Raw genomic sequence first — 25,063 nt, 5'->3', positions numbered from 1 at the left:
TTTCAGGCCCAGGAGACAGGTTCAAGACTGCTTGGCTGTCCTGGGGGCTTGCTTGCCAGGAACAACCCACAGGGCTATTTCTTAATCCCAGGGTGTAGGTGCATTGCTGCTCGGCTGGCTTGGGGGAATATCTGCTGGGAATGCCTCATGGGGGTGTCTCAGGCCCAGGATATGCTTGTATGGCTTCCTGGCTAGCCTGTGGGTGTGCCTGCCAGGGGTGGCCTGTAGGGCTGTTTCTCAGGTGCTGGATGTGGACTTATGGCTGCTTGTATTGCATGGAGGCATGCCCAACAGTGGCAGCCTCTGGAACTGTTTCTAGGCCCTGATCGCTAGTGCAGGGCTGTTAGGCAGGCCAAGGACCTGCCTCGAGAGGTTGCAGTGTGGCTGTTTCTCAGGCCCTGAGTGCAGGCATGTAGCTGCTCCTCTAGCCTAGGGGCGTATTAGCTGCCCAGAGGCTCAAGGGCCTCTCCTGCTTGTGGGAGGGCATGCAATGGTTTGGCTGGCTCCGCTGGCTCGGCTGGCTCAAGGACCACATTGTCCTGTGTGGGACTGCCAGACCATTCCTTTGGCTCAGAAGTGCAGTGGTGGGGATTGATTTCCCTGCTGTGTAGAACCAGAGTCACAGCCAATCCTGGACCTAGGCCTCATTCAGCTGGGGTTGTGGCATTCAGCCACCTGTGTGGGCTTGGTGGAATGAAAATGAACTGCAGTACTGGAGAGGTGCAGAGGCTACTGGACACTTGAGCAAGGTACACTCCAGAGGTGGCTCTGGTCTCAAGATGGCACCATGCTGTGGCATCTTGGCTCACAGGGCTTGAGTAGGGAATGAGAAGTGCACACCTTGTATTCTTAATTGAGGGCAGTGCAGCTGAGGGAGTTCCTGGCAGCTCTCTAAACTGGGCTCAGAGCTTGTAAGGACTGTGGGATTCTTCTCTAGTAAGGATTGTAGGTGTTTATGGTAGCAATGGGAGCTAGTGGGGATCATCTGCTTACCTATTCCCTATAACAGGAAGTCACTGCTGATCCTGAACAGATCCAATCCAGGTGGAGAAGACAGGACAAAGGCTGGGTGCCTCCATGCCGCCTTTCTGGACTTGCATTCACTGCAGGTGAATCTCTACTCCCCCACTGCACTCCAGCACTCTCCCTTCGACACTCCAGTCAAAGCGTAGCTCTTTATTCATTGTCTCAATCCTCTCTTGTGGAAGGGACGAGCACCAGGTGTCTCTAGTCAGACAAGATGCTGACATCACTCCTGAAATTTTCGTATAGACACTCAATCCACTGTTACTGCCAACCCTAATTTTTGTGATGAAATGTATTAATATTAACATGTATATTTCTCATGAGTATCAATAATGGATAATCTAATTTCTATCCCCAGTTTCTGTCTATACAGCCAAAGCCCTCTTCCCCATGAATAAAACTGATTAATTAGTTTTATCCTTTGACTTTTATAAATATTCAAATATTTTGAAGTAGATATTGCAATACAGTACTTCTTGGCCTTATACGATTTTTTTTTTTTTTATGTCTGGCATTAATAGGGTAAAGAAAAGCTATACTAATCATATTTATATGAACAGTTGATTCAGAAAACTACTTTTCTGTGAACTGTAACTATTTTTCTGTGAAGGATAGACCAGTAGTTATTCATTTAGTATACATTTTTTGAGCACTTTCAGTGTACTTGGCAATCTACTGCTTTCTGAGATTACAGAGATCAAAAGACAATTGCTGTTCTCAAAGAGCTTGGTGGAGAGAGAAACAAACACAATTATACTGAAATGTGATAATTGCAATGATAGATGCACATAGGGTGATATATGAAGATAAAGGATAGGCATCTAACCAGTAATGTGGACCTAAGAATAATTTCCTAGAGGAGTGCCCTAGCTATGTCTTAGAGGATTCGGAGTTGGCCAGCACATGAAAATATTGGTAAAGAGTCCAGAGAAATGCCTATGTCTTTTCTCTCAACTTGTCTTGAGAGTTACCAGCTTCATGGCTAGAGGATAAGATATATGAGGTAGCATGTAGGAGAGACCTATCAGTTTTATAATATTTTTGAAGAATGTGACAAGGTGTATTTGTAAAGTTTTACTTTAGCATATGGGACAAACAACATAAGTTAAAATCTGTCTATATTCTTGTGATGCCAATTTATTTCTCTTACTACAAAAAATAAGGGGTTATTACCAATGAACACGTGAAAATTAGTTCTCACTATCTACCACTTATGCAGAGCTTATTATTGGCAGATGCAAATTTCCTTATATTTAGAAAGTACTTTTTTCTTGCTTAAGACATATTATTTTTAGTTCTTACAATATAACCTTGAAATGTACTTTTTTGAGATTGCATATTTCAAGATTCTTATGTTAGTGTTCGTTTTTTCTTGCCTATTATTATGAATAATAATGATTGAACTAATAATTATTTTGAATGTGTGATGAACTTAGACTTGATAAGTTCATCACGCATTCAAAAGTTCCATTTGCTAAGGAATGTGATGCTAACTAGCATGCCCTGTAAATGAAGAATGTTTTGCTTTATCAGAAAGCTGAGCTTTAGCAAGATTTCAAAGGTAGAGACTTCTGCAAGGTGACATTCAATTATGCATATCTTTATATAAAATGAATTCTGAGTCATTGCGGTTATATAAACTTAAGACAACCCTTCTTTGGCAAATAAAGATCGACAAATTCATTCACTTTATAGAGATATCTTGGGTCAAATGATCATTTACTTATCGGAAATGGCAAATGAAATGTTACAGTGATTTATGGTGTGCTGCAGGAAATTTTCATGATATAGTTATTTATCTTACATAAGATAATTAACTGCTTATCCAGTTCATTTACTGAGTAATAGTTACTTTAAATGTTTTATCAGCAGCTTCATTTTTCTGTTTTCCTCCTCTTCCTCTCAGATTTTTATCATGATGAGTTAGGGAGTAATATTTCATTTTAAATGACTTGTCTTGACTATAGATAGTTCAGGGATATAGGCACAATTGCTGTCATGTGAAACACAGTTGTTAATCTGAAATATCTATGTTGAATTGACTCCTGCTGTTATTATCAAGAGCTGTAAGAATGTTTTAGCTTTTTGCTTATCGAAATATTTTTCACAATAATATATGAAATATATGCTGATCACAATGTGAAGCAGCATGTGTATTTTTATAATTAGAAACATTATTAAGTACCATCTTTGTTTCAGGCACTGTGCTGATGATGGAAGATAGCAATCTTTATTCTAATGAATTTTGTTTAGCAAAATTTATTGATTACCTACTATGTGTACAGTACTTGGGCAATATGAGATTTATTGTCATAACAAGAATTTATAAGATATTTAAATTTTATTCAAGAAACATTTGTCGAGTGTTTACTATGTGAACTTTATTGTATTTGTACACTGCACACATTTCTAGGTGTATGGCTATCTTTTAAGATCTCTAGGACCATATGCACATCATAATTAGAATATATACTGGATACAAATATCTTATTTCCGTGTTGCTAATGTACAAGGTGGAGAAACATTTTTCTCTGTCCTGGTACTCTATAATGTTAAAAAAAAAAAAAAGAACGATGGGGAGTTTTGAAATCATTTCACATTGTAATATAATATTGGTAGCTTAGTATTTTGGAAAATATGTATATATATATTAAAACAGAGGTGTTTATAATCTAAAAAAATTTGTAAAGATTTGTAATTCGGATCATGAATATAATAGTAACATTTTATTATATTATAAATATACATAATATAATAATAACATTTTAAAATTGAGTAATTATTAAGGTTATAAATATAGTAAAGATGTTTATTTCAAGCTAATTTTGAAATATTACTTACAGCATTAAGAATAGTTATGTGGTATTTGTCAATTTTAGTTAAATTTTAGGCCCAAGCATCAGATTTTATTATTTTTGTTTTTTATTAATAAAATTATATGACATTAATTTATCTAAAAATCATATAGAAGCCCAAATTTATTTGTAGAGGTCTAAGCTAAGAGAGAGGCAGTTACTCTTCTTTAAGTCTTTTTGCTAAGTCTTGTTGTGAAGACTTCACTCAGACTCTATATACTGTTTGTTGATTTTATTTTCTATTTTCACAGTGCAGATAATGGCAATTTATCTTTAGAGTCTTAATCCTATAACTGATTACATAGATAGTAGTAATAGTAATAGAAGCAGCAGCAGCAATAACAATATGTTAAGTTTTTAAATAATCCTGACTTATCAGATAGATAATCATATCTCCATTTTATAGAATAGGAAACTGAGGTTCGTGAAGGCTAAATAAATGATGCCAATCATGTAGCTAAACATAAAACCTGTGTTTTAAAAACAGTGTTCTATTCTACATCATTCTCCAAACTATGCTGTAATTGTTAATTATTCTTAGTACTAAAACTCATTAGAAAGGCAGTTTTATATATATCTTCAAATATAATTTTTAATGATAATGAACCATTTGCTAAGGAACATGGCATATTTTTACATTTAACTTTCTTTGAATGCCCCTTTTCCTGTTGTTTACAGAAAGTATCACCTTGGGTAGGCTTGCGCAAGATCAATATATCCTACTGGGGATGGGAAGACATGTCTCCTTTTACAAACACAACACTACAGTGGCTTCCTGGTGAACCCAATGATTCTGGGTTTTGTGCATATCTAGAAAGGGCTGCAGTGGCAGGCTTAAAAGCTAATCCTTGTACATCTATGGCAAATGGCCTTGTCTGTGAAAAACCTGTTGGTAAGTAGTCCAGTAAATTAGCATTCCTTTAAAAGTATGTTTCCAATCCATCTTCTCATTCCTTGCTTCTAGGGTGTAGTCTGATTCTCTGATATTTATGTAAATTTTATTTTTATACATATTCTTCCCCACTTACAATTAGTGATCTCAGCATTAACTTGTGAAAATAACATAATATTATTATTTTATGCAATCTCTTTTGGTTCAAATAGTGAGGTTTTGAATATATGGTTGTAGTTACTTACAATATAGCAATAATCTATTCTTAATTCATTAATGTCTTTCACTTATCATGATAGTGTTTGGGAAGAAGATTTGTTTAATTGGGACTCCTTTTGCTCTTGTAGATATATTATTTCAGTTATCAAGTAAAAAGAAACATTTTTGTTACATATTCTGAAATGGATTTTTGTAAAGTGAGAAAGGAATATGAAATTATTTTCTTTTAAATGTTATATCATGGTAAAATATGCTTAAAACTTACCATTTTAACCATTTTAAATGTATTTTAATGCCAATTCAATGGCATTAAGTACTTTCGCACTGTTGTACAAACATCATCACCGTTTATCTCCAGAACTTTTTACATTTTGCAAAACTAAAAATATGTACCCATTAAACAATCACTCTCTGTTTCCTCCACCCCACCCCCTACAGTCCCTAGCAACTACTATTCTACTTTCTGTCTCTATGAATTTACTACTTCAGGTACCTCATATGGTGGAATCATATAGTGTACGTCCTATGTGACTGGCTTATTCCCTTAGCATAATGTCTTTAGTGTTTCACCATGTTGTAGAATGTATGAGAATTTCCTTCCTTTCTAAGGTTGAGCAGTATTACATTATATGTACATACCACATTTTGTTCATCCCTTCATCTATCAGTGGATACTTGGGTTGCTTCTACCTTTTGGCTCTTGTGAGTAATGCTGCTATGAATGTGGGTGTATGAACATCTGTTCAGCTTCTTGCTTTCACTTCTTTGGGATATATAGTGAGAAGCAGAATTGCAAAATCATGTGGCAATTCTATGTTGAAATTTTGAGGAATCACCATACTGTTTTTCTCAGAGGCTGTGTACATTCCCACCAGCAGTGAACAAAGGTTTCAATTTCTCTGCATCCTTGCCAATATTTATTTCCTATTATTTTTAAATGATAGTCATCCTAAAGGCTGTGATAAATATTGTATCTTGTGTAATATTTTATGATAAGCTGTATTTTTATTCTTTGTTTATAGCAGAGACATGTTCACTTATGGGACATTTACTTTGTAAGATGTGGAATGTTGTGGAAAACTTTGTGGCTGTGAAAACATTGTGGCTGAGAAAGTAAACACTGCTAGTATACAAACTAGGTCATAGACTACGTTACTACTTATAATATTTAAAATTATACAACTTTATTTTGTAAATAATTAAACATTTCAAAGAAGTTATACATTTTCAAATTTAATAAAAAATTTAAGAAGTATTGATATTTCACCTTTGTTTTTATTTACCTCATCATATTATAATGCCAAAGTTGGCTTAATTGAAACATGCCCTGAACAGCAAAGCAAAGAAAACCCATACAATTGTGTTAACGTGAAGTTAAAAATGAAATTATTGTATTCGTTTGTTTATTCCAGTTAGTCCAAATCAAAATGCGAGGCCATGCAAAAAGCCATGCTCTCTAAGGACATCATGTTCCAACTGTACAAGCAATGGCATGGAGTGTATGTGGTGCAGCAGTACGAAACGATGTGTTGACTCTAATGCCTATATCATCTCTTTTCCCTATGGACAATGTCTAGAGTGGCAAACTGCCACTTGCTCTCGTGAGTATTTATCTAGAGTGACTTTTCATTTGACAGCAACATAAATTACTATTCTATGATGTAAAGAAGAATTAAATTTTTGAAGAAGTTTCAAAAAATGAGAAAAAATATTGCTACAGCTACTTTTGAAACCAACTGATACTGTTAACCTCTGATTTTTATTATATCATCATTTTGCATTCCACTATCTTACCCTAAATATTAACATATTGCCACATATGTACAGCCCCCTTTCCCTGAACTGTGTGTATGTTGCAGACAGCGTAACACTTCATGAGAGTGTTCACCTCAAATATCACAGATTGCTTTGGTGAGCCTTTTTAGTGTATTTTAATCTAATACAGTTCCCATGTCTTTTCCTTACATTACTTTGATATTTTTGAATAACCTATACCACTTGTTTTGGAGGTTTCTCAATTTGGATTTGTCTAATTTTTCCCTCATGATTAGATTCAAGAAAGCATTTTGGAGCAAGAATATCATATCAATGTTAGTGTATCTGCTACAAGTATAGAATGCACAGTCTTGACATCACATAGAGTTATGTTAGCAGTACTGGACTTACTATGAATTATACTCCAGGAGACAAATCTTGCCCCTTACTCGTCTCTCATGTTTTCTAAGGACTATAGGATAAGGCTGCACCTGAAGGAATATTTATTTATTTATTTATTTTATTTATTTTTTAGGTGTCTTTTTTTTTATTATTATACTTTAAGTTCTAGGGTACATGTGCGCAATGCGCAGGTTTGTTACATATGTATACATGTGCCATGTTGATGTGCTGCACCCATCAACTCGTCAGCACCCATCAACTTGTCATTTACATCAGTTATAACTCCCAATGCTATCCCTTCCCCCTCCCCCCTTCCCATAATAGGCCCCGGTGTGTGATGTTCCCTTTCCCATGTCCAAGTGATCTCGTTGTTCAATTCCCACCTATGAGTGAGAACATGCGGTGTTTGGTTTTCTGTTCTTGCGATAGTTTGCTGAGAATGATGGTTTCCAGCTGCACCCATGTCCCTACAAAGGACACGAACTCATCCTTTTTTATGGCTGCATAGTATTCCATGGTGTATATGTGCCACATTTTCTTCATCCAGTCTGTCACTGATGGACATTTGGGTTAATTCCAAGTCTTTGCTGTTGTGAATAGTGCCACAATAAACATACGTGTGCATGTGTCTTTATAGTAGCATGGTTTATAATCCTTTGGGTATATACCCAGTAGTGGGATGGCTGGGTCAAATGGTATTTCTAGTTCTAGATCCTTGAGGAATCACCACACTGTCTCCCACAATGGTTGAACTAGTTTACAATCCCACCACCAACAGTGTAAAAGTGTTCCTATTTCTCCACATCCTCTCCAGCACTTGTTGTTTCCTGACTTTTTAATGATTGCCATTCTGACTGGTGTGAGATGGTATCTCATTGTGGTTTTGATTTGCATTTCTCTGATGGTCAGTGATGATGAGCATTTTTTCATGTGTCTGTTGGCTGTATGCATGTCTTCTTTTGAGAAATGTCTGTTCATATCCTTTGCCTACTTTTTCATGGGGTTGTTTTTTTCTTGTAAATTTGTTTGAGTTCTTTGTAGGTTCTGGATATTAGCCCTTTGTCAGATGAGTAGATTGCAAAAATTTTCTCCCTTTCTGTAGGTTGCCTGTTCACTCTGAAGGTAGTTTCTTTTGCTGTGCAGAAGCTCTTTAGTTTAATTAGATCCCATTTGTCAATTTTGGCTTCTGTTGTCACTGCTTTTGGTGTTTTAGACATGAAGTCCTTACCCATGCCTATATCCTGAATGGTATTACCTAGGTTTTCTTCTAGGGTTTTTATGGTATTAGGTCTAACATTTAAGTCTCTAGTCCCTCTTGAATTAATTTTCATATAAGGAGTAAGGAAAGGATCCAGTTTCAGCTTTCTGCTTATGGCTAGCCAATTTTCCCAGCACCATTTATTAAATAGGCAATCCTTTCCCCATTTCTTATTTTTGTCAGGTTTGTCAAACATCAGATGGCTGTAGATGTGTGGTATTATTTCTGAGGACTCTGTTCTGTTCCATTGGTCTATATCTCCGTTTTGGTACCAGCACCATGCTGTTTTGGTTACTGTAGCCTTGTAGTATAGTTTGAAGTCAGGTATCGTGATGCCTCCAGCTTTGTTCTTTTGACTTAGGATGGTCTTGGCAATGTAGGCTCTTTTTTGGTTCCATATGAACTTTAAAGCAATTTTTTCCAATTCTGTGAAGAAACTCATTGGTAGCCTGATGGGGATGGCATTGAATCTATAAATTACCTTTTCACGATATTGATTTCTTTTATGATATTGATTCTTCCTATCCATGAACATGGTATGTTCTTCCATTTGTGTCCTCTTTGATTTCACTGAGCAGTGGTTTGTAGTTCTCCTTGAAGAGGTCCTTTATATCCCTTGTAAGTTGGATTCCTAGGTATTTTATTCTCTTTGAAGCAATTGTGAATGGAAGTTCATTCCTGATTTGGCTCTCTGTTCGTCTGTTACTGGTGTATAAGAATGCTTGTGATTTTTGCACATTAATTTTGTATCCTGAGACTTTGCTGAAGTTGTTTATCAGCTTAAGGAGATTTGGGGCTGAGATGATGGGGTTTTCTAAATATACAATCATGTCATCTGCAAACAGGGACAATTTCACTTCTTTTCCTAACTGAATACCCTTTATTTCTTTCTCTTGCCTGATTGCCCCAGCCAGAACTTCCAACACTATGTTGAACAGGAGTGGTGAGAATGGGCATCCTTGTCTTGTGCCGGTTTTCAAAGGAAATGCTTCCAGTTTTTGCCCATTCAGTATGATATTGGCTGTGGGTTTGTCATAAATAGCTCTTATTATTTTGAGATACGTTCCATCAATACCGAATTTATTGTGAGTGTTTATCATGAAGGGCTGTTGAATTTTGTCAAAAGCCTTTTCTGCATCTATTGAGAGAATCATGTGGTTCTTGTCTTTGGTTCTGTTTATATGCTGGATTACGTTTATTGATTTGCGAATGTTGAACCAGCCTTGCATCCCAGGGATGAATCCCACTTGATCATGGTGGATAAGCTTTTTGATGTGCTGCTGGATTCGGTTTGCCTGAATGAATATTTAATATTGGGTACTATGTGGTGAGAGTGTTCTTGCTTACCAACACAAATGGCATCAGAATATAGCTGCCAAGGGAATTACATAATGCTACTGGTAGCACTTGGTAGCCTTGTGGGAACTTGAGACCATGTGAAACTCTTTCTAATTGGGAGAAGAAAGTACTGATCTTAGCTAGCTTCTTCATAGCAGAGAATATGGTTTATCTTTTCACAGTCCATTCTTTGACACTGATGCTCATCAAAAATACACCTTTTGAGCTGAATTAATTGGAATTTCAGATTTGGAACAAAAAAGTAGAAAGTAGTATTTACTCCTGCTGCTCTCATGACCTGTTCTCAATGTTGGTTGCATTCATTCATATCCCACTTATTGATATCTGTCCCTCTTGTAATTAATCCAGACTTTATGTCCTTTTTTTGGGAATAATATACTTTTCAGGGGCCCAGTAGTTACCATTCTACCACCATAGAAAGCTGCAGAATCACCTGAAATAAAGTTGGTATCCAGATTTTTTGTTTGTTTGTTTTTTTTTTGAGATAGAGTCTTGCTCTGTGGACCAGGCTGGAGTGTAGTGGCCCAATTTCAGCTCACTGCAACCTCCACCTCCCTGGTTCAAGCGATTCTCTTGCCTTAGCCTCCCAAGTAGCTGGGAATACAGGCATGTGCCACCATGTCTGGCTAATTTTTGTACTTTTTTTAGAGATGGAGTTTCACTGTTGGCCAGGCTGATCTCAAACTCCTGACCTCATGATCCGCCCGGCTTGGCCTCCCAAAGTGCTGGGATTACAGGCGTGAGCCACCGTGCCTGGCTGGTATCCAAGTTTATGTCCATTGAGGATGCTTTGATTTGAACAAAGCAAAATGTCAGTTACTTGTTAAAGTCCAAACAGACAAATAAAATGAGAAGTTCTTTTTGTTCTTTTTCAATTCCCTTCTTCTCAACATCTGAGTGTCTAGGAAGCTCATAAAGAAAATAGAAGCAAAAGTCCTTAGTTTTTTTTTTTTTTCTTCCAATACTTTAACCTGCAGTAAACAGGATTTGAAATGAGTGAATCTAACATGTTGGTGTGTTTGTTCGAGGTTCCAAAGAAATTGTAGTTATAGTTCAGTCAAAGGAGACAAAATAACCACTTGTAGTCCAGTGTATATATTAAACTCAGGAATATGTTGTGGTTGAAATGTATTCAATGAGATAGGGAAAGCAACAGTTTCCATCTCTACACAGGAATTCTCTCCAGGGGATCTTTATCACAATTCTAATTCCTTTCTCCTAACAGTCCTAAGTTCTCCACTATCATCATCTCTCTTCTTTTGTCATATTTGAAACTTTTAAAGGTCAAAGGTCCATTTTAGGTTTTTGTATCAGTCCACTGGTTTCCCTGTGTCCCTTTCTCTCCAGGAAACAGTCACTTGGAGTTTTCCTAGGAGTGCAGGCCATAACACAGCTTGTTTCTATAACCTTCCTAAGTATCTTCAGGACTTTCTTACTAGATCATTAACTTTCTTGCAGTCCCTCCGTAGGAGCAGCCACTGGCAGCCTGACTGATGAAAATACAAACAACTATCCCAGCAGCAATATTTGTTTTCTGCCTGTCCACTCTTCCTTCCCTCCTTTTGAGCTTTCTTGTTTTTCCTCTGAGAGGCAACCCATTCTAGTTAGCAATTATAGTAATGATATGGCTCCAATGAGTGGAGAAACACCAGGGCTCTTGTCTCACGTTGAATTAGATTAAACAACACAGACACACGTGGACTGGTTTTAAGGAGCGGAGAGTTTAATAGGCAAGAAAGAAAAGAGAAGGCAGAAGGAAGAGGCTCGCCCTTACAGAGACAGAGGAATGGGGGCTCCACAGCCCAAAGAGGAAACCCCAAGTGTGGTGCATACCAGGCAGGTATATGTAGAGGCTAGAGGAGTCCGTGTCTGATTTGCATAGGACTTATGGGATTGGTTTGACCAGGCATTCATTCACGTATCCCTTGGAAAAAACCTGGCCTTCCCACCCTAGCCGTTTAATATGCAAATACAGGGCACCATGATGTTCTACACATGCGGGGATATGTGGGGGCAACCATGTTCCCAGGAACATGTGGGGCAAGGGCAAGAGGACAAAGGTAGGAATCGCCATGTTCAGTGGACCGAGTTTCTAATGGCTTGCGTATGCATACTAAAGGTTGCGGCTTGGCTCTAAGAGCCCGGACTTTTCTGTTAGACAAGCAATGCTTTTGGAGGTGTTTTAAAAAGAAATGAAAACTTTCCAAGAATCCCTTTTCTATCTACCTAAAATAATTTCTTAATAACTTCTATCACAGTAACTTCATAATTCTGAGATCCCTGTTGGTGGTAAGTCTACTATGTTGAAGCCTATAAGCGTATGGCCCTTAGACAACATGGTCACCCAGTTGATATTAGTCCTTCTTGCCCAGATGAGTCATCTTCCCATTTAGAGGTAGCCACTACTTAAGGCAATGCATGTAGATACTCACTGACTTTCTAGGCCTTTCATCACTCCCAGTGGTCCAGTCAAATATGTATTTGGTCCATAGTAGGCACCACTGTTGCTTGAAGAGCTAAGGCAAAACAGTAACACAATGCAGGCTAGAATCCCAGCTGCAGCTGTTGTGTTCATTTGTTCCTTCAGGCTCTTGGCATCAAGTGGAGAGATATACCTGGGATGGGCATGGTTGGATGTATTATGGGTTAAGCTCCCTGTTGATACCCTTTTTAGGGATTGTGATAAGGAATAGGGGTGTTGTACCTGGTCAAGTGTGTGGCAGTGTCGTGGTTTCAGGCATAAAATGGCCTTTTTAGCATAGCAGAACATTTCAAAACTGGGAGCCAGCTGCCCAGGAGAATTGAATACAAGAGTTGAAGACTTGTGGGGAATGAGACAATGAGCGCCTTCTCCTGCCTCGATAGTCGTGGTTGTCTCTCCACAAACATTATTGTTCAATGAATGAAGCTAGCATGAAAGATTACATATTGTTTGACTACATTTGAACTTTATACCTAAATGTAATTATACAGTACAAATATAAAAATTGTTGTAACTGATTTTTTTGAGAAGGTTAGTGAAACATAATTCACTATTTTAACACAGGTATGAATTAAATTTCTACCACTGACAAATCAAATAATGATAACTATATATTGCTGGTGGAATTGTCAGCTAGGCAAGCATATGTCAGATCTTCAGGTCTGTCATTGTGTCTCTTGTTTTTGATCTTTTGCTTCTTTTGTTTTCTTGATTATTATAGGGGCTTCATTGTCTACTTCTACCATTTGTTCCTTGAGCAGGTGGTCTAGTTTGCTGTTTTTTCTTCTCTATAGTTCCGTTCTCTGTTCTGTTGTCAAGTTCGCCTTTCTGGAAGCTGTATATAGATCATTTGTGCTGATAATGTCCAGTACTACTCTAACAGTTATTTCTGTTCCACAGGGTTTGTTTGTTTGGTTTTGTTTTTTAGAGACAGGGTCTTGCTCTGTCACCCAGGCTGGAGTGCAGTGGCACAATCTTGGCTCAGTGCAATCTCCGCCTCCTGGGTTCAAGCAATTCTCCTGCTGCAGCCTCCCGAGTAGTTGGGACTGCAGGCACCTGCCCCCATGCCTGGATGATTTTAGTGTTTTTAGTAGGGGTTTCACCATGTTGGCCAGGTGGTCTTGAACTCCTGACTTCAAGTAATCTGCCCACCTTGGCCTCCCAACATGCTGGGATTATAGGTGTGAGCAAGTGTGCCCGGCCTTCACAGATTTTTTAGTATACACCTGTGTGTCGTTGTGGGGAAGAAGGGTATTGGACATTGCCTCAAGGAGACTTTGTATTTCTGGAAGTAGTAGTTACCTGGCAGTGATCCACTATCTGTGAATAACGAACTCCTTCATTGTTTAATTTTTCCCATGTTTTTAACCAACAAACATTTGTAGAGTAGTGAAGAAATGCCAGGAAATACAATAGGGACTATGAGTAAAATGACATTCTTGTTCAAAATACAATTTTAAAGTAGCTGAGTGTTACTCTTTCATAGGTGTCAGCTTCTCGGCAATGGTTTTAGTATGCTGTTGACTTTAACTTTTTAACTTTTCAGGATAAATTATCGTTTTCTACTACACATGTCTATTCATTTAACATTTGAGTCTTTAAAATAATTTTATACTTATCAACAAAACTTTGTATTGGAAGGGGTCTTTTAGTTGCCTTCAGGAAGTTGTCTCAATGTTCATTTGAGGTTTACTGGTAAATAGAAATTAAGGGAAATTTTTCTTTGGAAAGAAGAAACAAATAGGATTTTGCAATATTTTCCAGTATTTTTCAGTTGTAATATTGTGATATCATTGTTTAAAATTCACAAATTGAAGAGAGGAAATATATATTAAGACAATTTTTGACTAATGGTTTCTGAGAAAGCTTTGCTAATATTTGGCATTATTAATAATTGATATAGTTTGGGTGGTCAGATATTCTACTTGTGAAAATGAATTCCAGGGCAATGTTTAAAGCAATAGTAGGAGATTTAGTCCTGACCTCGTGATCCGTCCGCCTCGGTCTCCCAAAGTGCTAGGATTACAGTCGTGAGCCACCGTGCCTGGTCTTATTTATTTTTTAAATTAAATTAAATTTTTAAAATTTCAGTTGCTGTAGGGGTACAATTGTTTTTTAGTTATATGGATAAATTGTATACTGGTGAAGTCTGAGATTTTAGTGCACCTGTCACCTGAGTAGTGTACATTGTATCCAACTTATAGTTTTTTTTTATCCCTCATCTCCCTCCTTTGTTCTTCTGAGTCTTCATTGTCAGTTATACCACTCTGTATGCCTCTGTGAACCCATAGCTTAGCTCCCACTTATAAGTGACAACACATACTATTTGTTTTTCCATTCTTGAGTTACTTCACTTAGAACAATGCTGTTGGCTCCATCCAAGTTGCTGCAAAAGACATTATTTTCTTCTTTTTAATGGCTCAGTAATATTCCCTGGTGTATGTATAATGCATTTCCTTTATCCACTTGTCATTAGATTGTCACTTAGGTTGGTTCCATATCTTTGCAGTTGTGAATTGTGCTGTGATAAACAGATACATGCAGGTATCTTTTTGATATAATGTCTTATTTTCCTTTGGGTAGATACCCAGTAGTAGGATTACTGGATTGAATGGTAGATCTACTTTTAGTTTTTCAGGAAACCTTCATACTGTTTTTCATAGAGGTTGTAATAATTTACATTACCACCAGCAGTGTATAAGCTTTCCCTTTTCACCATATCCATATCCATGCCAACATCTATTGTTTTTTGACTTTTTAATAATGTCCATTTTGTCTGGGGTAAGGTGATATCCCATTGTGGTTTAAATTTACATTTCCCTAATGATTAGTGATGTGGAACATTTTTCACTTTTGTTGGCCATTTGTGTATCATCTTTCGACAAGTATCTGTTCATGTCATTTGTCTACTTTTTGATGGGATTATTTGTTTTCTTCTTGCTGATATGTTTGAGTTCCTTGTAGATTCTTGATATTAGTCCTTTGTCAGATGCATAGTTTGCAAATATTTTCTCCTGTCTTGTGTGTTGTCTGCTTACTTGAATAATTATCTGTTTTGCTGTGTAGAAGCTTTTGAGTTTAATTAGGTTCCTTTTATGTATTTTTGTTTTTGTTGCATTTGATTTTGGGATCTTAGTCAAAATTGCTTATGCCAGTGTCCAGAAGAGTTTTCCTTAGGTTTCTTCCAGAATTTTTATGGTTTCAGGTGTTAGATTTAAATCTTTAATCGTCTTGAGTTGATTTTTGTATATGGCGAGAGACATAGATCCAGTTTCATTCTTCTATGTGTGTTGACCCAGTTATCCCAGCACCATTTATTGAATAGGGTGTCTTTTCCCCAATTTATGTTTTTGTATAATTTGCCAAAAAATCAGTTGGTTGTAAGTATTTGGCTTTATATCTGGGTTCTCTATTCTGTTCCATTTTTCTGTGTATCCCCATTTTTCTATGTATCTTTTGATTACCATAGTCTTATAATATAATTTGAAGTCAGGTAATATGATGCCTCCAGATTTGTTATTTTTACTTAGGATTGGTTTGGCTATTTAGGCTCTTTTTTGGCTCTATATGAATTTTAGGATTATTTTTTCTAATTCTGTGAAAAATGATGTTGGTGATTTGATTGGAATTGCATTGAACCTGTAGATTATTTGGGGCAGTGTGATTATTCTCATGATATCGTTTCTTCCAATCCATGAGTGTAGGATGTGTTTCTATTTGTTTTTGTCATCTATGATTTCTTTCAGCAGTGTTTTGTAGTTCTCCTTGTAGGGTTATTTTACCTCCTTGGTTAAGTATATTCCTAGATATTTTATTTGTTTTAAGAGGGGTTGAGTTCTTGATTTGATTCTCAGGTTGGTCATTTTTGGTGTATAGCAGTGCTACTGATTTGTGTACATTGTTTTACTGAATTGATTTATCAAATCTAGGAGTCTTTTGGAGGACTCCTTAGGGTTTTCTAGGTATATGATCATATCAAAGTCTTAGGGTTTTCTAGGTGTACAGTATAAAATCACTTCATAGTCTTTAGGGCTTTCTAGGTATACAATCATATCATTGGCAAAAAAGGATAGTTTGACTTCCTTGTTTCCTATTTGGATGCCCTTTATTTCTTTCTCTTGCCTGATTGCTCCGGGTAGGATTTCCAGTACTATGTTAAGTAGAAGTGATGAAAGTGGGCCTACCTATCTTCTTCTAGTACTTGGAGGTAATGCTTTCAACATTTCCCCATTCACTAGGATGTTTGCTGTGGGGTTGTCATATATGGCTTTTATTATTGTGTGGTATGTTCCTTATCTGCCTAGTTTGTTGAGGGTTTTTAATTATAAAGATATGCTGGATTTTATTGAGTGCTTTTCCTGTAATTATTTGAGATTATCATATCACTTTTGTTTTTAATTCATTTTATATGATGAATCATAATTATTGACTTGCATATGTTGAACCATCCCTGGGATGAAACCTACTTAATCATGATGAATTATCTTTTTGACGTGCTGTTGGATTCAGCTTGCTAGTATTTTGTTGAGGATTTTTTCATTTATGTTCATCAGGGATATTAGTCTGTGGTTTTCTTATTTTCTTCCCTGACTTTGCTATCAGGGTGATACTGACTTCATAGAATGAGTTAGGAAAAATTTCCTATTTCTCAGTCTTTTGCAACAGTTTCAGTAGGATTGGTACCAATTCTTTGAATATCTAGTAGAATTCGGCTGTGAATCCTCCCACCCGTGACTTTTTTGGCTGGCAAATTTGTATTACTGATTCAGTCCCACTGCTTGTTACCGATTTGTTCAGGGTTTTGATTTCTTCCTAAGTTAGGAGAGTTGTATGTTTCCAGGAATTTTTCCATTTCCACTAGATATTCTAGTTTGTATGCATAGAAGTGTTCAGAGTTGTCTCAAATGATATTTTGTATTTCTGTGATGTTGTTTGTAATGTCTCGATTTTCATTTCTAATTAAACTTATTTGAATCCTCTCATTTGTTAATCTAACTAATGGTCTATCAATTTTATCTTTTCAAAAAGACAACGTTTCATTTCATTGGTCTTTTGTATTTTCTTGGTTTCAATTTTATTTAGTTCTGCTCTGATATTTGTCATTTATTTTATTCTCCTAGCTTTGGGTTTGGTTTGTTCTTATTTCTCTAGTTCCTTGAGATGTGACATTAGGTTGTCAGTGTGTGATCTAGCAGACTTTTTGATGCAGGCACTTAGTGCTATAAACTTTTCTCTTAGCACAGCTTTTGCTATATTCAAGGTTTAGATAACTTCTATCACAGTTATTGTTCTTTTTGCACAATTTAAAATTTTCCATCTTGATTTAATGTTAACCCCAAAATCATTCAGGAGCAGATTGTTAAATTTCCATGCATTTACATAGCTTTGAAGGTTCCTTTTAGAATTGATTTCTAGTTTCATTCTGCTGTGGTCTGAGAAGATACTTGATATGATTTTGATTTTTGTTTGTTTGTTTGTTTTTGAGACAGAATCTTGCCCTGTGGCCCAGGCTGGAGTGCCGTGGCACAATCTCGGCTCACTGCAACCTCCGCCTCCCAGATTCAAGCAATTTTTCTACCCCAGCCTCCCGAGTAGCTGGGATTACGGGCACATGCCACCACATCCGGCTAATTTTTGTATTTTTAGTAGAGCGGGGTTTCACCATGTTGGTCAGGCTGGTCTCAAACTCCTGACCTCATGATCCACCCGCCTTGGCCTCCCAAAGTGCTGGGATTACAGGCGTGAGCCACCGCGCCTGGCTGATTTTGATTTTTTAGAACTTATTGAGACTTGTTTTGTCGCCTGTCATATGGTATATCTTGGAAAATGTTCCATGTGCTGATGAGAAGAATGCATATTCTGCAGTTCTTGGGTAGAATGTTCTGTTAATATCTGTTAGGTCCATTTGTTTTAGAGTGTAATTTAAGTCCAGTGTTTCTTTGATGACTTTCTGCTTTGATGATCTGTGTAGTGGAGTGTTGGAGTCCTCCACCATTATTGTGCTGCTGTCTATCTCTTTCTTAGGTCTAGTAGTGATTGTTTTATGATTTTGGGAGCTCTAGTGTTAGGTGAATATATATTTTAGATTGTAATATCTTCTTGTTGCATTGATACTTTTATCATTATATAATGAACTTCTTTGCGTTTTTCTTTACTGTTGTTCCTTTAAAATCTGTTTTATCTGATACAAGAATAGCTATTCCTGCTTGCTTTTGGTTTCCATTTGGATTGAATATCTTTTTCCACCCCTTTACCTTGAGTCTATAAGAATCTTTAAATGTTAGATATGTCTCTTGAAGATAGCAGATATTTCGTTTGTGATTTTTCATCCATTCTACCAATCTATGTCTTTTATGTGGAGTATTTATACCATTTACATGTAACATTAATATTGAGATGTGGGGTACATTTCTAGTCATCATGTTGATTGTTACCTAGTTACTTTGTTTTCCTCATTGTGTTATTACTTTATAGGCCCTGTGAGTTTTATACTTTCAAGAGGTTCTATTCTGGTGCATATTGACCTTTCATTTTAAGATTTAGAACTCCTTTTAGCTTTTCTTGTAGGTCTGGTCTGTTAGTGACGAAATCCTTAGCATTTGCTTATCTGAAAAGGACTTTATTTCTCCTTAATTTGTGAAAGTTAGTTTTGTTGGATACAAAATTATTGGCTGGCAGTTATTCTGCTTAGGGTGGGTAAATAGAGAACCTTGATCCCTTCTGGCTTGTAAGGTTTCTGCTGAGAAGTCTACTATTAGTCTGATAGGTGTTTCTTTATAGATTATCTGATACTTTTGTCTTAGTGCTCTTAGAATTCTTTTATTCATGTTGACTTCAGATGGAATGATGACTATATACATTGGTAATGTCATTTGCGCAATGAATCTCTCAGGAGCTCTTTGAGCTTCTTGTATTTGGGTGTCTAAATCTCTAGGAAAGCCAGGGATGTCTTAAGTTATTCCCTCAAATAAATTTTTTCAAATGTTTTTCTTTTTCTTTTCCCTCAGGAACACCAGTGATTCTTAGGTTTGGCTGTTTTACCTGATCTCATATTTCTTGGATACTTTGTTCCTTTTTTAAATTATTTTTTCTTTATTTTTGTTTGATTGGTATAATTCAAAAGCTTTGTCTATGAGGTTTGAAATTATTTCTTCTACTTTGTCTTAGAGTAGTATTTGTCTGTTAAATTGTTAAAACTTTCCACTTGGATTTTGCAGTTTTCTAAATGTGACTTTCATTTCCAGAAGTTTTTTTTTTTAATGTTTTGTTAAAATTTTTACTTATATCCTGAATTTTAAAAAAAATTTTCTTATGTTGGTTTTCACCTTTTTCTTTTATCTTCTTCTTTTTTTTTGATTCTTTTTTATTTTATTTTATATATATATTTTTTATTATACTTTAAGTTCTAGGGTACATGTGCACAACGTGCAGGTTTGTTACATATGTATACTTGTGCCATGTTGGTGTGCTGCACCCATCAACTCATCAGCACCCATCAAGTCATCATTTATATCATGTATAACTCCCCAATGCAATTCCTCCCCTCTCCCCATGATAGGCCCCAGTGTGTGATGTTCCCCTTCCCGAGTCCAAGTTTCCTCATTGTTCAGTTCCCACCTATGAATGAGAACATGCGGTGTTTGGTTTTCTCTTCTTGTGATAGTTTGCTAAGAATGATGGTTTCCAGCTGCATCCATGTCCCTACAAAGGACGCAAATTCATCCTTTTTTATGGCTGCATAGTATTCCATGGTGTGTATGTGCCACATTTTCTTAATCCAGTCTGTCACAGATGGACATTTGGGTTGATTCCAAGTCTTTGCTAATGTGAATAGTGTCACAATAAACATACGTGTGCATGTGTCTTTGTAGTAGAATAATTTATAATCCTTTGGGTGTATACCCAGTAGTGGGATGGCTGGGTCATATGGTACATCTAGTTCTAGATCCTTGAGGAATTGCCATACTGTTTTCCATAATGGTTGAACTAGTTTACAATCCCACCAACAGTGTAAAAGTGTTCCTATTTCTCCACATCCTCTCCAACACCTGTTGTTTCCTGATTTTTTAATGATTGCCATTCTAACTGGTGTGAGATGGTAACTCATTGTGGGTTTGATTTGCATTTCTCTGATGGCCAGTGATGATGAGCATTTTTTCATGTGTCTGTTGGCTGTATGCATGTCTTCTTTTGAGAAATGTCTGTTCATATCCTTTGCCCACTTTTTGATGGGGTTGTTTGTTTTTTTCTTGTATATTTGTTTGAGTTCTTTGTAGATTCTGGATATTAGCCCTTTGTCAGATGAGTAGATTGCAAAAATTTTCTCCCATTCTGTAGGTTGCCTGTTCACTCTGATGGTAGTTTCTTTTGCTGTGCAGAAGCTCTTTAGTTTAATGAGATCCCATTTGTCAATTTTGGCTTTTGCTGCCGTTGCTTTTGGTGTTTTAGACATGAAGTCCTTGCCCATGCCTCTGTCCTGAATGGTACTACCTAGATTTTCTTCTAGGGTTTTTATGGTATTAGGTCTAACATTTAAGTCTCTAATCCATCTTGAATTAATCTTCATATACAGAGTAAGGAAAGGATCCAGTTTCAGCTTTCTGCTTATGGCTAGCCAATTTTCCCAGCACCATTTATTAAATAGGGAATCCTTTCCCCATTTCTTGTTTCTCTCAGGTTTGTCAAAGAGCAGATGGCTGTAGATGTGTGGTATTATTTCTGAGGACCCTGTTCTGTTCCATTGGTCTATATCTCTGTTTTGGTACCAGCACCATGCTGTTTTGGTTACTGTAGCCTTGTAGTATAGTTTGAAGTCAGGTAGCGTGACGCCTCCAGCTTTGTCCTTTTGACTTAGGATTGCCTTGGCAATGCGGGCTCTTTTTTGGTTCCATATGAACTTTAAAGCAATTTTTTCCAATTCTGTGAAGAAAGTCATTGGTAGCTTGATGGGGATGGCATTGAATCTATAAATAACCTTGGGCAGTATGGCCATTTTCACGATATTGATTCTTCCTATCCATGAGCATGGTATGTTCTTCCATTTGTTTGTGTCCTCTTTGATTTCACTGAGCAGTGGTTTGTAGTTCTCCTTGAAGAGGTCCTTTACATCCCTTGTAAGTTGGATTCCTAGGTATTTTATTCTCTTTGAAACAATTGTGAATGGAAGTTCATTCCTGATTTGGCTCTCTGCTTGTCTGTTACTGGTGTATAAGAATGCTTGTGATTTTTGCACATTAATTTTGTATCCTGAGACTTTGCTGAAGTTGCTTATCAGCTTAAGGAGATTTTGGGCTGAGACAATGGGGTTTTCTAAATATACAATCATGTCATCTGCAAACAGGGACAATTTGACTTCTTTTCCTAACTGGATACCCTTTATTTCTTTCTCTTGCCTGATTGCCCTAGCCAGAACTTCCAACACTATGTTGAATAGGAGTGGTGAGAGAGGGCATCCCTGTCTTGTGCCAGTTTTCAAAGGGAATTTTTCCAGTTTTTGTCCTTTCAGTATGATATTAGCTGTGGGTTTGTCGTAAATAGCTCTTATTATTTTGAGGTACGTTCCATCACTACCGAATTTATTGAGCGTTTTTAGCATGAAGGGCTGTTGAATTTTGTCAAAAGCCTTTTCTGCATCTATTGAGAGAATCATGTGGTTCTTGTCTTTGGTTCTGTTTATATGCTGGATTACGTTTATTGATTTACGAATGTTGAACCAGCCTTGCATCCCAGGGATGAAGCTCACTTGATCATGGTTGATAAGCTTTTTGAGGTGCTGCTGAATCCGGTTTGCCAGTATTTTATTGAGAATTTTTGCATCGATGTTCATCAGGGATATTGGTCTAAAATTCTCTTTTTTTGTTGTGTCTCTGCCAGGCTTTCTCTTTTATCTTTTTGAGTAACATAATAGTTCTGAATTCTTTGTCTGGCAAATCAAGGATTTCATCTTGGTTTGGATCTATTGCTGAAGAGCTAGTTTGATCTTTTGGCGGCATTATAAAACCCCAGTTTTTCGTATTGCCAGAATTATTTTTCTGGTTCCTTCTTACTTCTGTGGGCTTTATAATTATTTTTGAATTTGTTTTTGATTCAACTGTGCTTTTTTCATTTCTTTTTTTCCCCTTGAGGATGTGACTTTAATGTTTGTAGTTTATTTTAATCTAATTTGCCTCTTGGTGCTTTTAGTCGTGAAGACTCTGTATGAGTTCCTTGGTTATAAAGGGCCTTTTCATGGTGGCTTTCTCAGATGCTGGATGTAGTAGTGATGTGTTCCATTTATAAGCAGGTTCACTGTCTCCTGTGGGGTTGGAATGGCAGAGGTATCATGAAGCTTATTTCATTTGCCAGTGGTGTGACTTTTTTATTTATTTATTTTTTCCACCCCCAGTATTTTATTCACCGGGTTGAACAATTCAGACTTTAGGTCAATAGGTGGTGTCCACAGGTAAAATCTGGCTGTTGCTAAAGCAGGTATCATGATCCTTTCTTAAAAAAAGATAATTTTAAAATAAAACTTACTTTCTTAGGAAATAGCTGTATAACAATAGTAGAAAATTTGATTTATTAAGGGTGAGTCTCACTAAAGATTTACTTTCTCCTCACATGATATATGATACAAATCATTACATGATAGTAAATAATTGGAATGCCAAGCCAATATTACTAATTAGATATTTTCCCTTGTGTCCTATTGATAGCATAGTAACCCAATATACTTTTGAAAACAATTAGAATAAACTAGTTAGCAATACTGTGGGCTAACTAATCATAGATATATGATAAGTATTTTAAACCAACAAAACTAAGGAGGGATATGGTAAATAGTAAATGTTCAATTATCTAAGCATTTAAAAAATTGTGTCATTTAACAGTGTGTACTGTTGAAAAAATGTAAGATTTTAAAGGAAGACTCTGTGTCAATGAATTATTTATCTACAAATTTAACATTAGCCACTTTTATTTAATGACTCAAAGGGTATTCTTGCTTTTTTATTTCTTATTAAGAAAATACAGGAGATGGTACTTACTCTCTACCTTCCTATGAGATCCTTACCCCTCAAAGGATTGACAACTACAAATAATGTTATAATTGGTAAATTTTTAAATCCAGTATTCTATTATCTGTGCACAGTCAACGATATCAAGTTCCTGATGTTCACTGAGAAATTTGTGCCATTGTTGTTCGTAGTTTTCTTAGGAACGTTTTTGTTTTCAGTAGAATTAAACACTGAGTGGCAGCTAAGCCATTAACATACAATGAAATTGAGTCTGCCAGAAATCTACCATTTTTTTCTTCTGTTGTTTTTTCTTTCATGTGACCAGAAGACATCATTCATATGCCTTGTATGTCTGTCACTATCTTCTGTTTATAAATAATCCCCAAGACAAAATATACTATTCCTAGCTAAATAATAGTAAAAAAAGTCTCTCAGCTTAATATAAGATGCTTTGGTTGTTAAGTCAAAGTTTAAAACATTTCATAGCAGTGGCTATGACTGTGATGTTTTGACTATAATGTCTGCTTATCTTTGGCAAACATTACCATATTCATAGGCTTTGTTGAGTCTCATAGGTTATACCTGGATCAAAAAACAAAAAAACAAAAAAACCAACAACAACAAAGGTTGAGTATCAGCAAATGAGTCATGGAGTGTTTTATAGCCCTGATAATTAGAATGTGTGCTCTGGTTGGCTGGCTGAAGGAGAGTACTAGGTTTTCATGTTCCCACCCAGCTTGGCTTTTTGGATGAGATTAAGTTTATTCATCACATAGTAGCCAAATACTAGTATCTTGGACCCTTGTGAGGAGCATTATCCAAAACAGGTAGTCCAAATATAGCCCAGCAATCTCAGGAAGTGGGCAGACATCACTTACACTGGATGTCCACAGGCAGAATACAGATAGTTCTTTTGTTGAAGGTTCTTACAAGGCAAAATAAGAATGGCTAACATGGCTTTATATCACAGACAATAATAAAGGTGGTCTGTAGGGCCCTAGATGAGCTCCCCAGAAGTTCTAGTACTGCCAAAATTTTCAGGAGTCTTCAATACTGATTTTATTTTTCTCCATGTCATGGTTAACCACACCTTTTTTCACTCCTATGGCAGCCTGTTTATCACCTCTTTGTTTGTGATGTATTTGCTTTTAGTAATTGCTGTCTTGTAAGTATTATTGCAAAAATGTTTACATTAACTATAGATGACCTTTCATTGTTTTTATCATGATCATATTTATTTTTTTTATTAGCCTATAATTCTGTTTGAATGTATAGTCAGGTTAACATATTTGTCAATGTTCCTGTCACGCAGCTCAAAATTGTTCTGGATTGAGAACCTGTGGACAGTGTTTGGAACAGCCTGGATGTGGCTGGTGCAATGATCCTAGTAATACAGGAAGAGGACATTGCATCGAAGGTTCTTCACGGGGACCAATGAAGCTTATTGGAATGCACCACAATGAGATGGTTCTTGACACCAATCTTTGCCCCAAAGAAAAGAGCTATGAGTGGTCCTTTATCCAGTGTCCAGGTAATAATAATGTGATGGAAACAATTTCAGTTTCTGCTTAAGGGATCCTAGAAGGAGTTTTCCGTTCTTATAATAAAGGAAATTTAGCTTTAGAAAAAAAAGAACAATGAAAATGAGACTAAAATGTCAAAGATGAAAAATTTTTCCATAGACTATATCTATCTCAGTTATGCAACTGGTATTCTGTTTAGAATCATTAGCTAGGCTAAATGAATTCATGGAATATCATGATTAGCTTTCATTTCTTTTTAAATATTTTGTTATTTAGTTTAAGTTCTGGTGTACATGTG

The 25,063-nt window shown here is 36.5% G+C and overlaps 1 protein-coding gene across 1 annotated transcript in view; it reads left to right on the top strand.

The window, feature by feature from the left end:
• ATRNL1 (attractin like 1) overlaps positions 1–25,063 on the top strand; it is an 852,984-nt gene that overhangs the window by 210,593 nt on the left and 617,328 nt on the right. The window contains exons 16-18 of the mRNA XM_033181738.1: positions 4,560–4,773; positions 6,405–6,593; positions 24,555–24,773. Coding sequence (XP_033037629.1) covers positions 4,560–4,773; positions 6,405–6,593; positions 24,555–24,773 — 622 coding nt within the window. The remainder of the gene's footprint in view (positions 1–4,559; positions 4,774–6,404; positions 6,594–24,554; positions 24,774–25,063) is intronic.

The sequence above is a fragment of the Trachypithecus francoisi genome, unplaced genomic scaffold (genome assembly GCF_009764315.1).
Source record: "Trachypithecus francoisi isolate TF-2019V2 unplaced genomic scaffold, Tfra_2.0 Contig01579, whole genome shotgun sequence".
Taxonomy (NCBI): Eukaryota; Metazoa; Chordata; class Mammalia; order Primates; family Cercopithecidae; genus Trachypithecus; species Trachypithecus francoisi.
Note: the sequence above shows the minus strand (reverse complement) of the source record. Positions and strands in the feature narration are given on the sequence as shown.